At 43.2% G+C, this 23025-nt stretch overlaps 1 protein-coding gene and 1 pseudogene across 1 annotated transcript; both read right to left on the bottom strand.

Annotated features, from left to right (window-relative positions):
- Positions 1-8522: 8522 nt before the first annotated feature.
- TMEM217 (transmembrane protein 217) lies at positions 8523-9567 on the bottom strand. Its single transcript, XM_036413587.2, has one exon. It carries the CDS (start codon positions 9557-9559, stop codon positions 8990-8992), a length of 570 nt encoding a protein of 189 aa, XP_036269480.1. The 5' UTR covers positions 9560-9567; the 3' UTR covers positions 8523-8989.
- Positions 9568-19388: 9821 nt separating this feature from the next.
- On the bottom strand, positions 19389-21061 carry LOC118705178 (annotated as a pseudogene).
- Between the last annotated feature and the right edge of the window lie 1964 nt (positions 21062-23025).

The following is a 23025-nucleotide window of genomic DNA, read 5'->3' as shown; positions in this document are numbered from 1 at the left end:
TGAGCCCACAACCAGGGCATGTGCCCTGACCGGTAATCAAACTGTAATCTCTTGTTTTGATAAGTTGACACTCACCCAATGGCTGGTCTCCTTTAGTTCTTTAAACATATTTGTAATGGTAATTTTATTTTATTATTATTATTTGTTAATCCTCACCTGAGGATATTTTTCCATTACTTTCCAGAGAGAGTGGAAGGGAAGAGAGAGAGGGAGAGAGAGAGAGAGAGAGAGAGAGAGAGAGAGAGAGAGAGAGAGAGAGAATCAATGTGAAGAGAGACATATTGATTGGTTTTGTACCAACTGGGGTTAGGAAACTTGTAACCAAGGTATATGCCCTTAACCAGGAATCCAGTCCACTGCTCTTTTGTCCATGGGCTGAGCAGTGAGCCAAACTGGCCAGGGCTGTAATGGCTATTTTATTTTGAATTTTTGACATTTTAGTTATGCAATTATTTTAAAACCTTTATTGTTGAGAATATTACAGATGCCCCCCTTCTCTGCCCCCTCACCCCCCCCCCCCCCGCCCAGTTCCTGCTTCACTCCAAGCATTCACCACCTTATTGTCTGTGTCCATAGATAATGCATATAAGTTCTTTGGTTTATCCTTTCCCTCTGAGATTTGTCAGTCTGTTCCATGTTTCCATGCCTCTGGTTCTATTTTATTCATCAGTTTATTTTGTTTATTAGATTCCTTATTTGTTTAATTTTTAGATTCTGTTGTTAATAGATATGTATTTATTGCCATTTTATTGTTCTTTTTGTATTTCTTCTTCTTCTTCTTCTTCTTCTTCTTCTTCTTCTTCTTCTTCTTCTTCTTCAACTGATTTTAAGATTCTCTCTTTGATTTTAGCCCTTGGCATTTTAATTATGATGTGTCTTGGTGTGGGCCTCTTTGGGTTTCTCTTATTCGGGACTCTTTGTGCTTCCTGAGCTTCTAAGTCTATTTCTTTCATCAGGTAACAAGTTTTTCTGCCATTATTTCTTCAAATAGATTTTCAATATCTTGCCCTCTCTTTTCTCCTTCTGGCATAACCATCATGCAAATGTTGGTACATTTGAAGTTGTCCCAGAAGTTCCATACACTATTTTCATATTTTTGGATTCTTTTTCCTTTTTGCTCTTCTGATTGAGAATATTTTGCTTCCTCATATTCCAAATTGTTGATTTGATTCTCAGAACCCTCTACTCTACTCTTGAGTCCCTGTAAATATTCTTTATTTCAGTTAGTGCAAACTTAATCTCTGATTGGTCTTTTTCTTATCTTTGAAATTCTCACTAAGATCCTTGGAAGTCTCACTAAGTCCCTTGATGCTCTCATTAAGATTCTTGATCAGCCTTATAACCACTGTTTTTGAACTCTGTATCTAGTAGTTTACTTACTTCTATTTCAGTTAGTTCTTTTTTTTGGAGATCTCTTCTGTTCTTTCATTTGTGACATGTTTCTTGTCTCTGCATTTTGACTGCTTCCCTGTGTTTGTTTCTATGTGTTAGGTAGAGTTGCTATGTCTCCTGGAATTGGCAGAGTGACCTTGAGCAGTAGGTGTCCTGTGGGGCCCTGTGGGGCCTCCCCAGTCACCTGAGCTGGGCCCTCTATGTGTGTCCTTGTGTGGGCTGTGTGCACAGTCTTGTTGTAGTTGAGCCTTGATTGCTGTTGGTGTCACTGGGAGGAACATACTTCTAGGCCAATTGGCTGTTAGGACCAGTTGCAACTACAGTGGAAGAGCTGCTGGGAAAGATACACCCTCTGGGGCAGGACTTGCTTCAGTGGGGCTTTAGTGCTTACTGAGTTTGCCCCTTGGGTGTGTTGCTTGTAGATATGTAGATTATAATCTGGTATGGCCTGAAGCTGCCACCAGGTGCACTGGCTCTGGGATCTCATTCGGGGTGCAAAGTCAGCCATTCCCTGGGGCCACCCAGCAAGACCTACAGAATGATCTGCAGGTGATTGCTACTGTGTTGGGCTTGGAAGTTTCCTAGGTGAAGCTAAGCTATTTCAGGCCTCTTTTTGATAGATATGGGGCATGCTGACACCAACTGCTGCAGGAGACAGCCAATCCATGATTTTCCCTCATCATTGATGTTTCTATCTCTCCCTTTCTCTTCCTCTCTGAAATCAATAAAAATATACCCTATATAATAAAAGTCTAATATGCTAAGTGTCTGGTCGTCCAGTTGGCCATTCAACAAATCAAAGAATAATATGCTAATGATATGCTGAGATCGCTCAACTAACTGCTTACTATGATGTGCACTGACCACCAGAAGGCAGATGCTCCGGCTGGTAGGTTAGCTTGCTGCTGAGGCCTGGCTGATCGGAACTGAGTGAGATGGGTTGGACATCCCTGGAGCCCTCCCATGGTCCCTCCCCAACTGGCCAACCTGCCTCATCTCTCTCAGGTTCTGGTTATGCATCTATGGGGTCCCTAGGCTTGGCTTGTGCCCTCTCACAATCTGGGACCCCTCGGGGAATGTTCGAGATTTGGTTTTGGCCCTATCCCGCAGGTCAGCTGAGGGACCCCACTGGTGCACGAATTCGTGCACTGGGCTCCTAGTATATATATATATAAAAAGGACCACTAAATGTAAATTATCAAAATACTCAAATTAAGAGATTATTAGGTTGAATAAAAAAAGCAAGCCCCAATTTTTACTGCCTATAATAAACATACTTTAAATATCAAAATATAAATTGGCTAAAGATAAAAATATGGGAAAACATGTCAACACAAATCAAAAGAATTATGGAGTGGCTGCATTAATATCAGACAAAGAAAATTTCAGAGCAAAGAATAATCCCAGAAGGTCATTTCATCAGAAATAGGTTAATTCATCAGAAAGATGTAACTATCTGAAACATTTATGCACCTATTATAAAGTTTCAAAATATAGGAAGCAAAAAGGGATATAATTAAAAAGAGATCAGGAAAATCTACAATTATAGTCAGAGATTTCAATGCCTCTATTTCAGTGGTTAATAGAATAAGTAGACAGAAAATTAGAAAAGATATTAGATTTGAAGGATCTATCAATTAACTTAATCTAGTTGACATTTATAGAACACTGCACCAACAATAGCAGAATAAGTATTTTTTCTAGATGCATGTGGAAGATTTATTAAGATAGAACATATTCTGAATCATAAAACTTTTTTTAAAAATATATATTTTTTATTGATTTCAGAGAGAAAAGGAGAGGGAGAGAGAGATAGAAACATCAGTGATAAGAATCATTGATCGGCTGCCTCCTGCATGCCCCCTACTGGGGATCGAGCCCACAACCTGGGCATATTCCCTTGACCAGAATTGATTTTGGGACCCTTCAGTTCACAGGGCTCCACTCTGCTCACTTAGCCAAACCAGCTAGGGCCATAAAATTATTTTTAATAAGTTTTAAATGATTTAAATCATGGAAAGTCTGATCATACTAAAATTAAGTTAGAAATCAATAACAGAAAGATTTCAGGGAAATCTTCAATATTGGAACAAAGTAGCACATTCATAAATGACTCATAGATCAAAGAAAAATTCAAGAGGAAATTACAAAGTACTTTTAGTTGCCTAAGAAATGAAAAAACAACATATCAAAGTGTGTCTGATGGCATTAAAGCAGAACTTAGAGGAAATTTTATAGCACTAAGTACTCATATAAGAAATAAGAGGTGATTGCAGTGGGAGGGGTGAGTGGCAGTCTAAAAGGATATAGGGAGAATAAATGGTGACGGGAAAAAATAAAATTATAAAAAAGATCTTAAATCAATGACTTTAGCTTCTACCATAAGAAAGTATAAAAAGAAGAGAAAATTTAATTCAAAGTAAGTAGAAGAAAATAATAAAGATCAGAGCAAAAAATCAATGGAGACATAAGATAGAAAAAGGAAAGATAAAATCAATGAAACAAAAATATTGGTTTCATTAAAGCATCATAAATCTAAAGGCAGGCTGATCAGAAAAAAAAGAGAGAAACACAAATGAATATCAGGAATGAGAGCAGTGATTTCACTACACATTCTATAGATATTAAAAATGTAAGAGAATATTATGAACAGCTTTATGTCAATAAACTCAACAACTTAGATAAAATGTATGACACAAACTATTAAAGCTTACCAAGAAGAAATAGTTAATTTCAATAATCCCATATCTCTTTAAAATTTTAATTTGTAGTCCTGGCTGTGTGTACAGTGGTTAGAGCACTCACCTATACAGCAAAGGGTCCCAGGTTTGATCCCTAGCCCCATATGGGGGTGTGTTTAGGAGTTAATCTATCAATGTTTCTCTCTCACATTGATGTTTGTCTGTTTCCCTTCCTCCCTCCCTTCTACTCTCTAAAAATCAATGGAAAAATTACCATCAGGTGACTATTAATAAAACAAAACAAAACAAAAATTTGTAGTTAAAAACTTCCCACAAAGAAATTTCAGGTCTAGATGGGCTTCAGTGCTGAAAATCCTACCACACATTTATGGAAGAAATAAATAGCAATTATACATAAGCTCTAACAAAAATTAAAAAGGAAGAAATACTCCTTTCTATTTAATAAGCATTACTGTGATACCAAAAACGAATGAAGACATTACAAGAAAAACTACAAATATCCCCTATAAACATAGATGCAACATTTTTAGCCCTAACCGGTTTGGCTCAGAGGATAGGGTGTCGGCCTGGGGATTGAAAGGTCCTGGGTTTGGCCGAAACCGGTTTGGCTCAATGGATAGAGCGTCGGCTTGGGGACAGAAGGGACCCGGGTTCGATTCCGGTCAAGGGCCTGTACCTTGGTTGTGGGCACATCCCCAGTGGGGGGTGTGCAAGAGGCAGCTGATTGATGACTCTCTCTCATTGATGTTTCTAACTCTCTATCTCTCTCCCTTCCTCTCTGTACAAAATCAATAAAATATATTGAAAGGTCCTGGGTTTGATTCCGGTCAGGGACAGATGCTTGGGTGCAGGCTTAATCTCCAGTAGGGGATGTGCAAGAGGCAGCCAATCAATGATTCTCTCTCATCATTGATGTTTCTATCTCTCTCTCTCCCTCCCTTCCTCTCTGAAATCAATAGAAATATATTTTAAAAAGGATAATCTTTTAAGAATTAGTGTTGGAACAACTAAATATCCAGGAGGAAAAAAACCAAAACACAATCTCTGATTTACATCTCTCACTATATATATATATATTAAAAAAAAAAACTCAAAAGGGATTATATATCTAAGTTTAAAACTTAAAGCTATGGCTTCTAAAGGAATCATAGGAGACCTTGAGTTAGGCAAAGATTTCCTAAATACGATAATCAAAGGTGTGACCCATAAAAGAACAAATTGATAAATTGGACTTCATTGAAATTAAAACTCTCTGTTCTTCAAAAGCTACCATTACATGAATGGAGAGACAAGGTACAACAATAAAATTAATTACAAATCATATATCTGATAAAGGACTTGTATTCAGAAAATATAAAAATCTCCCCAGTGAGGGTATGGGGAAGGTGGAGGGGGCCAAAGGGAAGGAAAATGGGGGACATGTGAAATACTGTCAATAATAAAAAATATACTGTATATATATATATATATATTTTAATATATTTTATTGATTTTGTACAGAGAGGAAGAGAGAGGGATAGAGAGTTAGAAACATCGATGAGAGAGTCATCAATAAGCTGCCTCTTGCACACCCCCTACTGGGGATATGCCCACAACCAAGGTACATGCCCTTGACCGGAATCGAACCCGGGACCCTTCAGTCCCCAAGTCGACGCTCTATCCATTGAGCCAAACCGGTTTCGGCAATACTGTATATATTTTAAAACCACTCCCCAAACTTAAGAAAAACAACCTAACTTTTTTAAATGGGCATAAGAAAAAATTAAAAAATGGGCAAAAAATTTTAATGCTTTACTAAAAAAGATATAAGAATGCTAAATAAGTACATGAAAAGATGCTCAACATAATTTATCATTAGAGAAATGCAAGTTAAAGCCACAATGAAATACCACCATATACTTATTACAATGGCTAAAATAAAAAACTTATTGTGCAAGGATGTGGAGGAACGGGAATTCTCACATACTGCCATCTATCAATATATATATAAAAGCCTAAGCAACTGTTAGACGAAACGACCAGTCACTATGATGCACATTTACCACCAAAGGGCCAACACTCAACACAGGAGCTTCTCCCAGCCAGCAGGCTCTGATCAATAATGGGGCTTGCCGACCAACATCCTGGTCCCTCCCCCAGCTTGCAGGCCCGGATCACCTGATCAGGGCTGGGCCCCAGGGCTGGGAAGGGGAACCAGGGGTGGGTGGTGGCAGGCATGGCCCCTTTCCCAGGGGACCAAGAGTCCCTCCTCAGGACTGGTAGCCAACCTCCCAGGTCCCTTCCAGGTTCCTCTCCTTCCACCAGCAGGCCCCAATTGGCCCACCACCTGCCTGCTGCGGTGGTGGTTGGCACCTCTCCTTGGCTGGTAGGCCCCAATAGCCTGATTGGGCTGGGCCCCGGGCTGGGACAGGGAACTGGGAGTCAGTGGGGGTGAACATGGGTGGTGAGGGAAGGAGGAAGTGGGAAGGCAGGGAGGCAAGACACCTCATTAGCCCTGATCGCCGGCCAGGCCTAGGGACCCCACCCATGCATGAATTTCGTGCACCAGGCCTCTAGTCGGGAATATAAAAATGATACAGCTGCTCTAGAAAAAAAATTCCAGTTTTGAGATAAATGAAATCATAAGTCCATACAAAGGCTTGTGCACAATGTTTATAGTGTTCTTATTCATAACTGCCCCAAACTTCAAACCAATAGATGTCCTTCAATGGGCAAATGGGTACACAGTGATACATCCATGCCATGGCATCTTACTCAGCAATAATGAACTATTAATATACATGATATAGATGGACCTTAAAGGCATCAGGCTGAGTGAAGGAAGCCAGAAAATAAAATAAAATAAAATAAAATAAAATAAAATAAAATAAAATAAAATGAAATAAAATAAAATAGCAATACTCTATGAATTTGCTTATGTAAAATTCTAGAACATGCAAACTAATATATAGCAAATCATTGCCTTGTAGTGGGAATGGGGAGTATAGATGGGGGAGGCAGGGATTATGAGGAAACTTCTGGAGGTGATACCTATGTTCATGAACTCAATTGTGGTGAACTCAATTGATACTTATGTCAATTATATTCTTTAAACATTGTGTTGTTATATGTCAACCAGAGTCCCAGTGCACAACATTCATGCATGATAGAGTCCCTAGTGGCTGTGTGGCAGCCGGCTGGGACATCCCTTACTCTGGCTGCCTGCTGCCACTGCCATCCGGGGCCTCCCTTCCCCCCGCTGCCTGGTGCTACTGGTCAGGACCTCTCTTCCTGAGGTTGGCCAGCTGGTCCTGCCCCCTGGTCAAACACCTGGTTGAACTTCCAGTCAAATTCCTGGTTGAGGGGATGATTTGCATATTAGGCTTTTATTATACAGGATTAGAGGCCCAGGGCATGAAAATTCATGCACTGGAGGGGGTCCATCATCCCAGCCTGCCCCCTCTCACAGTCTGGAAGCCCTTGGTGGGAGCAGGCCTAAGCCTCTGAGGGAGGCAACTGGGCTGATCAGGGGAAAGCATCCCTCCCATCACCCACTGCTGCTGCCTTTGCTGGCCACCGTGGCTACCTGCCCTCAGCCCTCACAGCCACCATGGCTTTGTCCAGAAGGATGTCTGGAAGGACATTTGGCTGTCCTGTTTAATTAGTATATTACACTTTTATTATTATAGACTAGCGGCCCAGTGCACGGAATTCATGCACTTGGTGGTAGAGTGGGGAGGGAGGTCCCTCAGCCCATCCTGCAACCTCTTGCAGTCTGGGAGCCCTCAGGGGTTGTCTGATTGATGGCTTAGGCCTGCTCCCCTGGGGATATCTTTAGCGCTGCCGTGCAGGCGAGAAGGCTCCTACCACCGCTGCTGCGCTCACCAGCTGTGAGCCTGGCTTCTGGCTAAGTAGTGCTTCCCCTGTGGGAGTGCACTCACCACCAGGGGACTGCTCCTGCATTGAGTGTCTGCCCCCTGGTGGTCAGTGTGAATCATAGCAACCAGTCGTTCCACTGTTTGGTTGATTTGCATATTAGCCTTTTATTCTATAGGATCATGCTTCAAGAAAGCTATTAAGTAAAGCAAACACAACATAATGTCTAATGTTTGAAGTAGAAGTTTGCTCAATTTGTTTTCTATCCTGGCTTAAGCTGCTTCTGACAGTTTTTGAATCTAAATACAAAGTGAAGTTTGTTCATCCATGATAATATGTAATCTTGTACTGTGTTATACTGTTGACTAATGATTCATATACAGTAATTTAGTTTCTCTCACTAACCTGCAAAATCCTCAAAGTTAGGCCTCATATCTTACTTTGCATCCTCCTACAGTATTCCAGACACAGTGGGAGACACAGAAAAGTTAAACAAATATCTTTTAATTGATTGTCTTTTGTGTTATTTGACAAATTTGGGGGGGACACTCATAAAAGGAAAAACAGTTTTCTATTTTTATTCTTTTACTTATCTGGATGACATAGGGAGAAAAACCATGGCACAAAGCTACCCCAAGACAACAACAGTATCCTTTGTGCTTCAACAATCTAGGATATAAATACAGATTTGCCTGTCCCAGGGTTAAATTAAAGAGCTACGGGTTGAAGGTTGATGAACGGATTGCCAGAGTGCAATTCAACTTTCATCCCCTTGCCCAAGATGGTAATGACCAGAAAAAGAGAGAGCCACTCAAGGAGTGCTTGATAAATAACAATGACCTTTAACTAAACATCCTCAATGAACAGGATGTTCCAGGCGTGACCTTAATCACATTTTTCTGCACATCCCCCAGAAAGAGTGGCAGTAGGGTCTCTACTTTCTGAATAGACGAAAAGGGAAGAGATGAAAAGAGAACTACCACGAGGATCTGGGAGACCTGCTTCTTAAGACAGAAAAGGGCCAAGGTTATCCATTCATTCTAGTGGCGGATGTGGCTGATTATCTTTGATTTCCGCCGTGTGAAGTCTTGCTTGCTTGTAGAAATCCGCCTGCTGTAGGAAATGATAGTGCCCTGGCTATTGCTTTTGTAGATTATCTGGGCATAAGTCATGACAAAGAAGATCCAGAAACAGTGCATGAGTATACGGGACACCAAGCCAAACCAGCGCATGACTCTCACCTCTTGAAAGCCCGGGTTATTGGTGGTGATGACTTGTAGTAAAATGTTCAGGGCTTCATAGAAAAAGATCCAGATGACGTAGATTACCATGCCCTTGTATTTCTGGGCATATACTGAGTATATGAGCAAGAGGCTGATGATGATGGTGATGCAAGACAGGAAGATAACGACATTGAAACTCCAACAGGTGACAAAGTGACTTATTAGGGTGCGTATACTCTCATCCATTGAGTTAATCTCAGTGCAATTGCTGCTCGTTAAGTACTTCTGTTCGAAGATGAGGTACATGTTGGTGGCTATGATGGTAAAGGCCCCTGACAACACGGTGCCCATTTTGGCGGTCATCCCACACCAGTGTTTCGGTTTCATGTCGAGATTTCCTGTGAAGACAAACAATATAAGTTCCTGCCAATGTGGCAAGTTATCAGGGTTTCTGCCTCCTTTCCCAAAGGAAAAACGACAAAGAAAAGTATGGAAACCAGGAAGTAACAACTCTGGGCAGATAGGAGACAATTTAAAATTGATTGGAGTGTGAAAGGGGAAGAAGGTGGATGCAGTCTGGCAGCAAAGAGCAGGTAAATTAGAGAAGTGCTTCTCAACCTTAAAATCACCAAAAGTACCCAGGACCAGGTGCTACCCCAGACCAATTAGAACATTCGCTGGTGAGACCCAAATACCAGCATTTCCCAAAACTTCCTCGTGATTTTCATATGTAGCCAGGATTGGGAAACACAGAGCCAAAAAAGATAGTTTTGCCATGGGCAAACATTGCTGTTCCCTGATGGGGAAAATTGGCCAAACCTTTCCCCTCAGGAGAAAAATCAGGATAGCACAGTATCCATGATGGGGGGAGACATTGATGAAAACAGGTGGTTGTGAGCAATTACTCCTCCACTACATAGCAAAACTTAAGGAATACAAAGTAAAGTGTACTTTAAGAGAAATTCAGAGCCTTAGGATAGAATAGCCCTAGGTGGAAAAAAAAAAAGAGAGCAATAATTAGCTAAGTGTCTAACTCAAGAAGTTAGGGAGAAAACCAACAATAAGAACAACAAAAAATAGGACGAAGAATATAAATAGAACAGAAATCAATAAAAAATAGAGGGATTTCTGATTGGTTAGGTTATTGGGGCCAATTGACTGCTAAAAAACAACTGAAAATATTGAATAAAATAGATTTAAAATAGTCTCAGAAGCACAGAAATACTGTCAGGACAGGAGGTAAGAGGTAAGAGGCCAAGGTCTATAGGAGTTTAAGAGCTGGGCCTGGCCAATATGGCTCAATGGTTAATCATTGACCTATGAACCAGGAGGTTACAGTTCAATTCCTGGTGAGGGCACATACCCAGATTGTGGGCTCGATCCCCAGTAAGGGGTGTGCAGGAAGCAGCCAATCAATGATGCTCTCTCATCACTGATTTTCTATTTCTCTCCCTCTCCCTTTCTCTCTGAAACCAATAAAAATAAAAACAACAACAACAAAAAGAACTGGGATAGGTAAACAAGCATGAAAGTTAATTTTGCTCTGAGGATATTTGCCAATCTGGCAAAAGTTGAATTTCATTTATGAGAAAGCTTTGTGGAATAAGAAGAATGAAATAAAAACTCAGGGTCCACACCAAGAAGGGGAGTGTATTAGAAGACCTTCTCTTTTTAGTCAAAGGGCTATGACTAAAGATGAATCAGAAGTAACTTGCCTCTACAACTTTCTCTTAAGAGATTCCATGGAAAGTTAACTTAGTATACTAAATGTATGGGGGGGGGAAACTCTTCTCAAGACACTGTTACCATAGCTAGTCTTTTGTCTGATTTGTAGCCCAAATTACATTTAAAAAGACCACACACATTTTTTAACTCATAAAATTAAAGTAGTCCTGAACTAGAAGTGTCTCTAAATAGCCAGCAGAAGCAAACTCAAATCCTTTGTGTTGGTACTCAGAGAATCTCCATCAGTCATTTTTCAGAGACAATGACTAATATACAGTAAAAAATAACCAAGCACCCAAGGAACAAGGTGCTGTAAGTGAGAACCAGAAGAAATAACAAACAGTAGAAACAGAACTGCAAGAATATCAAATTATGAGAAAACTGGCCCGATGCATGAAGTTTGTGCAAGAGCAGGCCTTCCTCCCTGCAGCTGCCGACTCCAGCTTCCCTCTGGCACCCGGACTGGGGTTCCCTCACAGCCCCAGCTTCATCTAGAATAGGGGTGTCGAACTCAGAGAAGGGGCCAAAATCTAAAATCCAGCCTAAGTCGCGGGCCTAATGGTTTACTGAACAGTCATAAACTGTCATTGTGATGGAAACGCAGCGGAGTGCAGTGATGACAGCGCAGTGCGGGCCACATTGCAAGGCCTGGCGGGACGGATTTGGCCCGAGGGCCTTGTGTTTGACACATGTGATCTAGAAGGTCGTCCAGAAGACATCCAGTCTAATTAGCATATTATACTTTTATTATTATAGATTATGACTACTACTTTTTTTGCATTAATTAAATTTTTATTTTATTTTAAACTGTGGTAAAATACACATAATTTTACCAACTTAACTATTTTCTATTTAAAAACATGTTCTTATTGATTTTAAAGAGAGAGAAAGGGACAGGGAGAGAGAGAAACATGAGAGGAAAATATAAACATTAACTGTCTGCCTCCTGCAGGAGTGTTAAAGAATTCATGCCCTGGGGGGTTCCTTCAGCCTGGCCTATGCCCTCTCACAGTCCAGGAGCCCTCGGGAAATGTCCACTGATGGCTTAGAAGCCATCAGTTAGACATCCTTAGCGTTGCCTGGTGGGCAAGAGAGGCTCCTGCCACAGTCACTTTGCTCACCAGCTGTGAGCCTGGCTCAGGGCTTCTGGCTGAGCAGCACTTCCCTTGTGGGAGCACACTGACCGCCAGGGGGCAGCTCCTGCATTGAGCATCTGCTCCCTATAGCAACTGGTCCAAACATACATATTAAAACAATTTTGCCTCCATTTGGGTCCTTTGAACTGTTCAAACTCAACATGTCCTGAACTGAGCTTACAATTTTTCCAATCCCCACTCCAACCTGCTGCTATTCCATGTTTCTTATTTCAGTAAATATTATCAATACCCATTTCCCCATGTACTTTCCTCTCTCCCATCCCCTACGTCCAAAAGCACTCACTGGTTTTCATCTACTCTTCTCCCTTATGTATCAGTCATTATTTTTCCTATCTTCACTGCCATTGTCATCATTTAATTGCCATTATGTCTCTTCCGGGTTACTGCAACTAATACTTCTTGTAAAATTATAGTTTTCATACATCCATGAATGATAATATAGCCATGTTGGGAGTTTGGGAAGGCAGAGGGTATGTGTATAGAGGATAAGAAGTTCTCATTCATCATGATGGGAAGTCAGTCAGTAGATAATGTCTAAAAATGATTATGAAATATAGAAAAGTATATAATTTAGAGATAAAAAGGTAACTCAGAAGGGTAATAGAAGAACTGAAAATGGTTGCCTGTGGAAAGTATAGCTAGGGGTAGAGAGAGGAGCCTTTAAATATCATTATTATACACACACAATTTTAACAAAAATAAATTTATGAAAATATATTATTTCATGAGTTCCTAATAAATGAAGATCACTGAATTAATCTCATTGGCTGACTTTATGCTGGTGTAGCTTTCTTTTACACAGTATCTCCTTAGCTTCAGAAATGGTTAAGGCTGGAAACCTGGAAAGATAGCTGGATAACTCTGCCCTGTGTTAAACCAAGAGCTAAGAGTGTTATCATAACAGTAGTTGGTGATAAGTGTAGTCTTTTTTATTTATTTGTGAAATTTCCTAAAAATGACATTATTTCAAACATTTTGCAGCTAGACGTGATTCTGATTCCATCTTCGAATATTTACATTTGGGCTTCTTCACTGCCTACTGATGGCTTTCCCAGAGTGAATGTCCCCAAAGGAGTGAGTCAGTGGAAGCTATATGGTCTTTCCTTAACCTGAGAAGTCCCACTGCATTGCTTTTATTGCACTGATTCCTTAGCCACCAAGGACAGCCCATATTCAAGCGGCAGACAATGAGATTCTCCCTTTTGTGGGAGGAGTGTTAAAGAATTTGCTGAGCTGCCTAGGATTCTGGTTATCTCAGTGGTCATGAAACTAAGTTCCCATATTTGCCAAGTTGCTCAAGGAAGCAAAAGTGATCTGTTAACATAAAAATAAAAAGTCTTTCAAAGTGAGAGGCAACAAGCATCTATTGAGATCAATAAGAACAGCTACTTGGGGCACACTAATTCAGGCAGAAGCCCCCGTTTTAACATTCCAAATATTTGAGGCATAAGAAGTGCATAGCAGCTCCAGCTTAAATATATTTTATTGATTTTTTACAGAGAGGAAGGGAGAGAGATAGAGAGCCAGAAACGTCGATGAGAGAGAAACATTGACCAGCTGCCTCCTGCACACCCCCTACCGGGGATGTGCCCGCAACCAACGTACATGTCCCTGACCAGAATCGAACCTGGGACCTTTCAGTCACAGACCGACGCTCTACCACTGAGCCAAACCGGTTTCGGCTCCAGCTCCATTTTTTAAAGTGGCTCATTAATGAACTGGCATTCCCCACCTCCCCTCCAATATTCCCCTTGGCTAAAACCACGGGTGCTCTATGTACCCTACATCCATCATTGATTATTTAATGGTCAGCTCTCTAGCATGATTACAAATCAGAAGAGGTAGGATCTCATGCAGCCATTAGCAAATGTGGATGTGACAGAGTTAGACCAGTTAATAACCAGAAAAAGAAAAAATCACAAGTCTGTATTAAGTACTTCAATAAAGAATGGTTTGAGGATAAATAAGCTGCTATGTTTATTCCCACAATCAGATTTTAAATGGTTGTTAAAATAACTAGCAACACACAACAATATGGATAAATCTTAGCAATGTACTAATAAGTGAAAAAAGAAGATGATACAGTTAAAAACAACCTTAGATACGCATTAAACACACATGCACACTTTTTAGGACTAAATATAGATGTAATAAAACTATAAAAATATTTCTATATAAAAGCCCAGTGTCCAAATGGCGGAATGACCAGTTGACCAGTCGTTATGATGTACACTGACCACCAGAGGGCAGACGCTCAATGCAGAAGCTGCCCCCCTGGTGATCAGTGGGTTCCCACAGTGGGAGCACCACTCAGCTGACCAAGATGAGCAGCGCTCCCACAGTTGGCTGATCCCTGCAGACCTGATCCCTGCAGACCATGTCCTCGAACCTGTGCACTGGGCCTCTAGTTGTTTTATAAGAAAGCTACAAAAGGAAAGGAAAGAAATGATGAAGTTAGAATTCTGGGTGATGGTCAGCTTGGGCCAGGGGAGGAAGTGAGATAGGTTGGGCAGACAGTCTGAACCGAATTACTGACAATATCCTCATTTTATTTTGGGTAAAGAATTTGAGAGTAGCTATTACATTATTAAAAATAACTGATACTGCCCTCGCCAGTGTGGCTCAGTTGGTTGAGCATCATCCTGTGCACCAAAAGGTCATGTCTGTCAGCACCTCCATGATGGCACAGGACAGGGGCTGGTCCTGTTCCTGACACTAGGTTCTACATCTGGAATCTGAGGCACCCCTGAGAGCCAGAGGAGCCCCAGGAAAAACAGAGGTTGGATCTCCTTCTAACCTGGCAGTATCAGGCCAATTTAATTAGTTGTTTGTTTTTTAATGAAAATGGTTACTCTGTATATATACAAGCTTGAGTTCTTATAGACATAACTTCTACATTTTCTTATAAAACATCCATCCACTTAAAAGAAAGCTACTAAGATCATTTATGATGTCTTCTCACACTCTTTTCCTTGACATGTTTATTTAAAAAAAAAAAAAAAGTAAGATCTGACTCAGTCTTCTTCCTTCAGGAGTTAGAGCGAAATTCAATCCCTTGCTGGAGTCATATAGAACTCCCAAGTTCAGCAAATCTTGGAATCCTAGGAAAGGGTTTGAGCTTCGTGTTGGTGTTACCACAAAAGTTTCACGTTCAAGCCTCAGTTGTCCTACAGCTTAGCCCCAAAGGCAATGGTTTATAGCTCAGTTAACCCATGAAGCTAACCCATTACGCATCCTGTCCCTCCAGACTCTTGGAGGGACTCAGACACAGGTCCCAATGTGGGCAGAACCAGATACCTCTCCATTCCCTCAAGGGCAGGAAAATCCCATTTGCTGTAGGAGTTGGGATCCATTTCCTTCTCCCTCAACTTTTTAAGTCAACACCCTCCCACTCACCCACATAATCTAGACCTCTGCTTAAAGAGCCTAGATTGCCCAAAACTCAAAATGGATAAACGACTTAAATGTAATTGGAAAACCATAAAGTGGTAGAGATGGGCGGTCCTTTTATATCTACAAAGAGAAAATGCCTGTCATGCTTTGATAGTGAATCAACCAGCAGGGAAACCAGCCCCAATTCTGGATGAGGTCATCGTGACAGTAAATTACATTGCTGCGTACAAAGTCCTCCTGATCAGACTCTGATCCAGCTTTCCTGGGGCGTCTCTCAGCATTGCTTCTCGTGTCTACAATGTTCTCACTTGCTCAAACTTTTTTTCTCCCCTTCTCCAGCTGGTTCACCCCTACTCATCCCTCAATGTCATTTGAATCCTCAAAAAGGTGTCAGGGCTTTAGGTTGGCATCTGTAATTCTCTTGGCCTCTGTAATTCCAGGTGGGAGTGTGCCAGGAAGCTCCTCTCCATGTTTGTCTCTTTCACAGGAAGGAAATCATTTTTCCAGAACCCCCAGCAATCTTCCCCTCAGCACTCATTGGTTAGAACTGGGCCATGTGGCCACCCAGAGCTGCAGGGGAGGCTGGGGAAGCAAGTTCCCAGCAAAGCAGAGTAGGCTTGACATGTGGTTTAGACAAATCATGATTTATGCCCAGACTGGGAACACAGTTGCCTCACCTCTCTAAAAAATGAGTCCCCTTAACAAGGAAGGCGGGAGGAAATGGCTATTAAAATCTACCATAGAGATCTTGTCCCATTAACTATCCCTTCTGCTTCATTTAACATGGCAGGGACTCTTACTATCTGTTTGCCCCTCTTCCACAGACACACAACTGTGAGATATACATGTGGTTGGCCATATGTTTGCCTTTCCCAGATTTCCTTGAAACTGAGTGTGGCCATGTGACCAATTTTTAAGGATAGTTGAAAGGGGAAGAAATAAATATAACCACCAAGGATTATGTAGAAAGTCATACCTTCTCTTGCCCTCATCCCAATGGCTAAAATGTGGATGTGGTGGAGGCCATGTTGGACCAACTGGGTGAGGACATGATGGGGCATAGAGACAAGGAGCCCAGGCCCCTGAAAATTTCACAGAGCACAGCTGCTACTCCAGCTTCAGCTTCTATATGAGAAAAACTTTAAACTTCTATTATGTTTAAAGCACTGTTATTTTATAGCCACACTTATATTCTAACAAACAGAACTCCCTCCAATGCTCTGACTATACGCATGCTAAAGTCTCTCCCACCTCAAACAATCTCTCCCTTGACCCTGTTTTCTTCCAATTTCCAGTCCTCATTTTTCTGTTAGAGCAAGCAATAGATACCAACTCTTGGCTTATTTAAGCAGAAAAGATTTGTGACAAGGGCTAGAGATGTATTATTTATTGCCACAATAATGCCACACAAACAACCACAAAAAAACCTCAGTGGCATCTAACATGAATATATTTAGTTCACAAGTTTGGGTTTCAGCTTCTGTGGGGCTGCGTTGAACTGGGCTGATTTCAGTTGGATTTAACTCAAATGTCTGGAGTCAACTCTTGGTTGGCTAGAGAGCTCTGTTGATTTTGGCTGAGCTCACCATCTATCTGAAGCTCATTTGGCTGTTGGCTGGCTAGGATGGCCTCTGCTGGGGTTATTCTGCCACATGATTCTCATCATTCAACAGGCTAGCCAAGACATGTTCTGAAGACAATGGCAGAGGACAGCAGTGAGAGTGCTACAGATTGAATGTGTGTTTCCCCAAAATTCAGATGTTGAAAACTTAATACCGAACGTGATGGTATTAGAAGGTGGGGCCTTCGGGAAATGATTAGGTCATGAGGGTGGAAATTAGTAGAGGGAGGAGTGAAATTAGTATCTTTATAAAAGAGGTCCCAGAGAGATCTCCTGCTCCCTCCACTATGTGAGAATACAGTGAGAAGTCAGCAGTCTGCAACATGGAAGAGAGCCTTTATCTTATTTTTTTAAATATTATTTTTATTGATTTCAGAGAGGAAGGAAGAAGGAGAGATAGAAACATCAATGATGAGAGAAAATCAGTGATCAGCTGCCTCCTGCCACCACCTTTTTGGGATTGAGCCTGAAACCTGGGCATGTGCCCTTGACCGGAATTGAACCCAGGATCTTTCAGTCTGCAGACTGATGCTCTATCTATTGAGTCAAACCAGCTAGGCTGGAAGAGAGCCTTAATGAGAACCCAACCATACTGGCATCCTGATCTTGGACTTCCAGCCTCTAGAACTATGAGAAATAAATTTCTGTGGTTTATAAGCCACCCAGTCAGTGGTATTTTGCAGTAACAGCCCAAAGGGACTAAGACAAAGAGCAAGCCCAATCACACAAGTGCTTTTCATACCTTTGCTTGTGTAAATAAATGGATATTTACTAACATCCATTGACCAAAACAAGTCACAAGGGTGAGTTCAGAGTCAATATGGGAAGGTCTGACAAGATAACAGATGTAGGGAGAGGTGAAGAATTGAGGCCATTAGTGCACTCAATCTACCACACCACATTCAGAGGTTTTGCTTATGGGATAGTAGCCAACATCACACCACAGAGCTGGGCCATTGAAAACATTGTTACTGCACTGATGAGCATTTGATGCCATGGTTACAGAGTGGCCTTTTAGTACCAGGGTTTTGCTGCCATGACTGGCACTGTCCACCAAAAGAATGGATTTTTTTTTCTGCTTCTGCTTCTGCTACTTTGCATTACAAGTTCCTCCTGATTCAAAGTCTAGGTTGGGCAGATTTTATTAGCAGAGCCTATGACACATGCACATGACTTAGTTCACAAGGGAGGGTGGGAAAGTGGGAGAGGACCTGGTATATTTATTTATTTATTTATTTATTTATTTATTTTTATTAATAAATATATTTTAATGATTTTGTACAGAGAGGAAGGGAGAGAGATACAGAGTTAGAAACATCGATGAGAGAGAGTCATCGATCAGCTGCCTCTTGCACACCCCCTACTGGGGATATGCCCGCAACCAAGGTACATGCCCTTGACCGGAATCGAACCCGGGACCTTTCAGTCCCCAAGCCGACGCTCTATTCACTGAGCCAAACCGGTCCCGGCGGACCTGGTATATTTAGCTAGAATACTGGGAGGTGGGCTCTGCTTCCCACAAGGTTTCATACAGGGGAAAATTGTCCACACATGGGAAAGGGACTTATGTCATGAGCTGCTAAAACACACACACACACACACATACACACAAAAACAAAAACAAACAAAACAAAAACTAAAACAAGGAGGAAGAGGAAGAGGAGTGAGGGAGAGGAATATGCTATTCTTTGTCTCTCTCTCTCTCTCTTTTTTTTACATTGTAAAGCAGTTTATTTTAGTTTTATGTGTCCCTCCCAGAATAGAGGTCCCTGAATCCAGTTTACAAAATATGTCTAGTGCCACATGGCCTCAGGGTGGCGCAAGGGCTGTTCCTTGGAGCTCTCAGCCAGGATGGGCATTGCGAGGTGACCACCTCAGTAACTTAGTGACGGGGGACAAATTCTCTCCTGTGAAATGGTACCACTGGGCCCCTAGATGAGGAAGCCCAGGGCTTTATGTCAAAGGCACCGGTGTACTGGCTGCAGTGGCCTATGGGACAGGAAGTAGCTATAGGACAGGTTGTAGGGTGACAGGAAGCTGTCCCTCTCCTGGACACCCCCTTACTCCCCACGTGCCATCACCCCCATGTAGCAGAGTCCCCAGGTCCCACGGGGCTACAAAACCTCCTTGGCAGTCAAGGTCAGGGGCTGGGAGCCCAGAGCAGCTGGGAGAGCCTGGAGAGCTTCAGGAAGCCACCACCGCAGCCTCCAGGGTGCCCAGGCCGGCCCATCCCAAGTGGCTGAGTGGGGGCGGTGTGCACCACAGGGTAAAGGCCAGACCCTGGGAACCTTGGGGGTGATGAGGGGGAGATTCAGTATCGGCAGTAAGTGGCCCAGAATTGGTGTAGGGCCCCTGGGGGAGATGGGCCCCGGTGTGAGGGTTGAAGGGGTGGGCGATCAGGACTTAATGGCCCTCAGCAGCAGCAGCAGCAGGGTCCCAGCCAGCAAAGTCAGTGAAGGGCCTGCTGAGGGGCCTGCTGATGGCTCAGCAGGCGGCGTCAGGCCGCAGGCGGTGTAGGGCTCCAGGCAGGCGGCAAAGGCCATGACATGAGCCACCATGCTCTGCTCCTGCATGCCGCGCACCAGGTGTGCCTGCGGGCCACGTCCTCGCCAGCGTGGGTCTCGCTCCACAGGGGCACGGCCGCCTGCTGCTTGTAGTTAGGGTCATTGGTCTGGCTTTCATCAACATCTGACCGGGAGCCCCTGCTGATCGCGAAGCCTGGGCCATTGCCATAAAGGATGGAGGTGTAGGCCTTGCCATCTGTCGCTATCTCAGGAGCCAGCCCAAAAATGGAGGTGCCACACAGGGGATAGCCTCCAAAAGTGAAGACGTGAGAGTGGTCGGCGGTGACAAGTGTCAGTGTGTCTTTCTCGCTGGTGAGCTGGCTGGCGCTGTGAATGGCATCATCAAAACTGACAGTCTCGGTCAGTGCCAAGTAGGCTTTTCCCTCATGATGACCATGGTCAATGCGGCCCCCCTCCATCAAGAGGTAGAAGCCCCGGGGGTTCCTGCTCAGCAGGCGCAAGGCGGCCTCTGTCATCTCCTTCAGGCTCGGGTCCTGCTTGCTGTCTCGTTGGGCCTCGTACTTCATGTCCCCCGGCTCAAACAGGCCCATGAGGTGTGTCACGGAGGGGTCCTGGGATGCCTGGAGGAGCGCTGTTCGGTTCCACACGTACTGGGCACCCTCGTGCTTGGCCAGCCACTCCTGAACCAGGTTCCGCATGTCCGCCCTGGTTCCTTGCTGTGAGGCGTCACCAGGGTACTCAGGGTCTGGGGTGCCCTTGGGAAACATGTACTTGCGGCCTCCACCAGGATCACATCAATGTCCACGTTGGAGATGAGCTGCATGGAAATGTCCTGACAGCCGTCCTTCAGCGCCTGGGCAGGCATGTCTGCATCCGAGTACCAGTTGTGGTTCACTGTGTACACGTAGGTGCCGGCTGGCGTGGCATGCTGCACCCTCGTTGTGGTCATCACTCCCACTGACTTCCCTGCTCTCTTGGCCCGGCTCATCACGGAGATAACCTCGCTGCCATGTGTGGTGTTGCACTGGTTATACCGGGCCGCGGCACTCACACCGATGGTCCGGAAGTTGGTCTTGACACCACACAGGAAGGCTGTAGCTGTGCCTGCACTGTCTGGCACTTGTCTGTCCACGTTGTATGTCTTGGCCAGAGTCAGGTACGGGAACTTGTCCATGGCCAGGGGGGGTCTCAGGTCCCAGTTTTTCACTCATCTGCCCCTTTAGGATCTGAGCTGCTATCACCGTGGACACCCCCATTCCGTCCCCCAGGAAGAGAATGAGGTTCTTGGCGGCGCTTTGCATGGGCTGCAGCTTCTTGGCGGCGTCCAGAGCCTGGGCTGCCTGGCGGTTCCAGAAGGCTGGGTCTTCCTCCTCAGCTGGAACGGCTCCGTGGACCGCTGCATCCCCAGGCCCAGGAGCAGCAGCAGCAGCTGCAGCACGTCGGCTTCCTGCATGCCTGCGGGATGGTGGGCCAGCAAAGGAGCTGGGACTGCAGAGAGGCCGAGACCTGGTGAGGCAGGAACCTGGAGAAAGCTGAGCCACCAAGGCTGAAGCAGCAAGGCAAGCTCTTGGGGCTTAATCTGCTATTCTCATTCTCTTCACAGCTAAGCTTCTTAAATACTCCTAGCTCATTTTCCTCCTCTGTTTCACTTCTGTAATAATTAATGCCACACTAATAATGTAAAACTCAGTGGTTTACAACCCAACCATCTGCTTTTCTTGCTTATGCTTGTTTCTAGGCTTCCATTGGGCATTTGTCTGCTCTACTCTTCTCTTGTCCTCCTTGGACCAGCAGTTCTCCCCCTCCCCCCCGCAGGGTATGTTCTTCTCATGGTGAATAATAGGAGTACAAGAGATGAGTGGAATATCACTTTTGTTCACATTCCATTGTCCATAAGTCTAACAGGGAATATAATCCATCCACCTTCATGTACTGCAAGGTTGTCATGTGGCGAGAAGGAGTGAAAACCTGAGAAGAATAATCCAGGCTACCACAACTCTTCATCGGCTCTGACTCCACCGAGCCATTTGGGTCAACAATAACCCAATTGCCAAATCAAACAGACAGTTTTCTGTTTGGGGAGTCTGTTAAAGCTGAAATTCCATAACATAATAAAGTAGGTGTTAAAAGTTTGACAAATTAGTTTACCTGCTTTTATTTATGTAGACACATTTGTGTAATTCAAATTAAGTATGTATGAAAAGTTTAATTTCACAGAAAAGTTTTCCATAGGTATTTACTGTAATTTTGAATTTTTGCTGATTAGGTCTAGTAAATGGATGCATTCACCAGTCACTGAGAGTAAACAAATGCACACAGCTGTGTGGCTTAGCACATGTGGCAACATCGGGGGCACATAGTAAAGCTGCTGCAGAAAGTCACTCCACCAGAAAACAGAACCAATTACTGTGTGGTTTGGTGTCATCACCTGCTAATCATTCACCGAACACTGTTTACAAGCAAGGACTCCTCAATTTAAATATGTATACTATAGTTGTAGATATGTAATATTTATGTATGTCGGTGCAATTACTACATGACTTTTTCCAACATATGGCCTATTCACTAAAGTTTGTTGAAAATAACAGTGAATGAATAACAACAAAACCCTGTTAATTTAATTATAAGCAAATTTTGTTAAAACCATTTAAAAAATAACAGGGTATTAATTTTCGCATATGAAATATGGACCAGAAATTTTGTCCATTAAATCCAAAGTTTGTTAAATTAAGGTCTGTAAAATCAAGGGTGTGTGCCTGGAATATTAAGAGTCTCAATAAAAGCTAGTTGGATGGAAGCATTCATTTCTACTGAGAGTCTGTCAATGACCTGGTGAAGTGCTTTACTGAACTGAGGCCAACCTTAAGTGAAATCATAACAGTTTTTATAGCCTTTTATCATCTCCAGGTGTTCCCCTTCTTCCATTTGCCCAGTACCTTCCTCCTCTCTCTCTCTATCCTAGTATCAAAATCTGCTCCTAGACTTCGTTTATACCAAAGGAGCACAAAACCAAGAGATGGGAAAGCTGGGTTCCGATCATCTCCGTTATTGACCAGCCTGACGGTCCTTGGACAATTTCTTCCTCCCTGAGCTTTAGACTCCTTATTTGTAAAACCACTTTGAATGTCCCTGCCAATTATTGAGGGACTCTGTAAGAATCTCTCTAGAAGGATGACACACGAGGATTCGCAACAGAGAAGGAAAAATGGGTGGCTATGGGCCAGGGATGGAGGGAGACCAACTCTCCTAGAACTGCTACAACAAATTGCCACAAATTTGGTGGCCTAAAACAACAGCAATGTGATCTCTCACAGTTCTGGAAGCAGGAATACCAAAATGGAAGTGTTGGCAGTGGTCACACTTCCTCTGAGGGCTTTCGAGGAGAATCTTTCCTTGACTCTTCTGGGTCCTGGTGGCTTCAGGCATTCCTTG

The sequence above is a fragment of the Pipistrellus kuhlii genome, unplaced genomic scaffold (genome assembly GCF_014108245.1).
Source record: "Pipistrellus kuhlii isolate mPipKuh1 unplaced genomic scaffold, mPipKuh1.p scaffold_m20_p_5, whole genome shotgun sequence".
NCBI lineage: Eukaryota > Metazoa > Chordata > Mammalia > Chiroptera > Vespertilionidae > Pipistrellus > Pipistrellus kuhlii.
This window is presented reverse-complemented; position numbering and strand designations above follow the sequence as displayed.

Bases quoted from the DNA above. Each gene is read 5' to 3' on its own strand.
- TMEM217 (XM_036413587.2), bottom strand. From the start codon at position 9,559: ATGAAACCGAAACACTGGTGTGGGATGACCGCCAAAATGGGCACCGTG.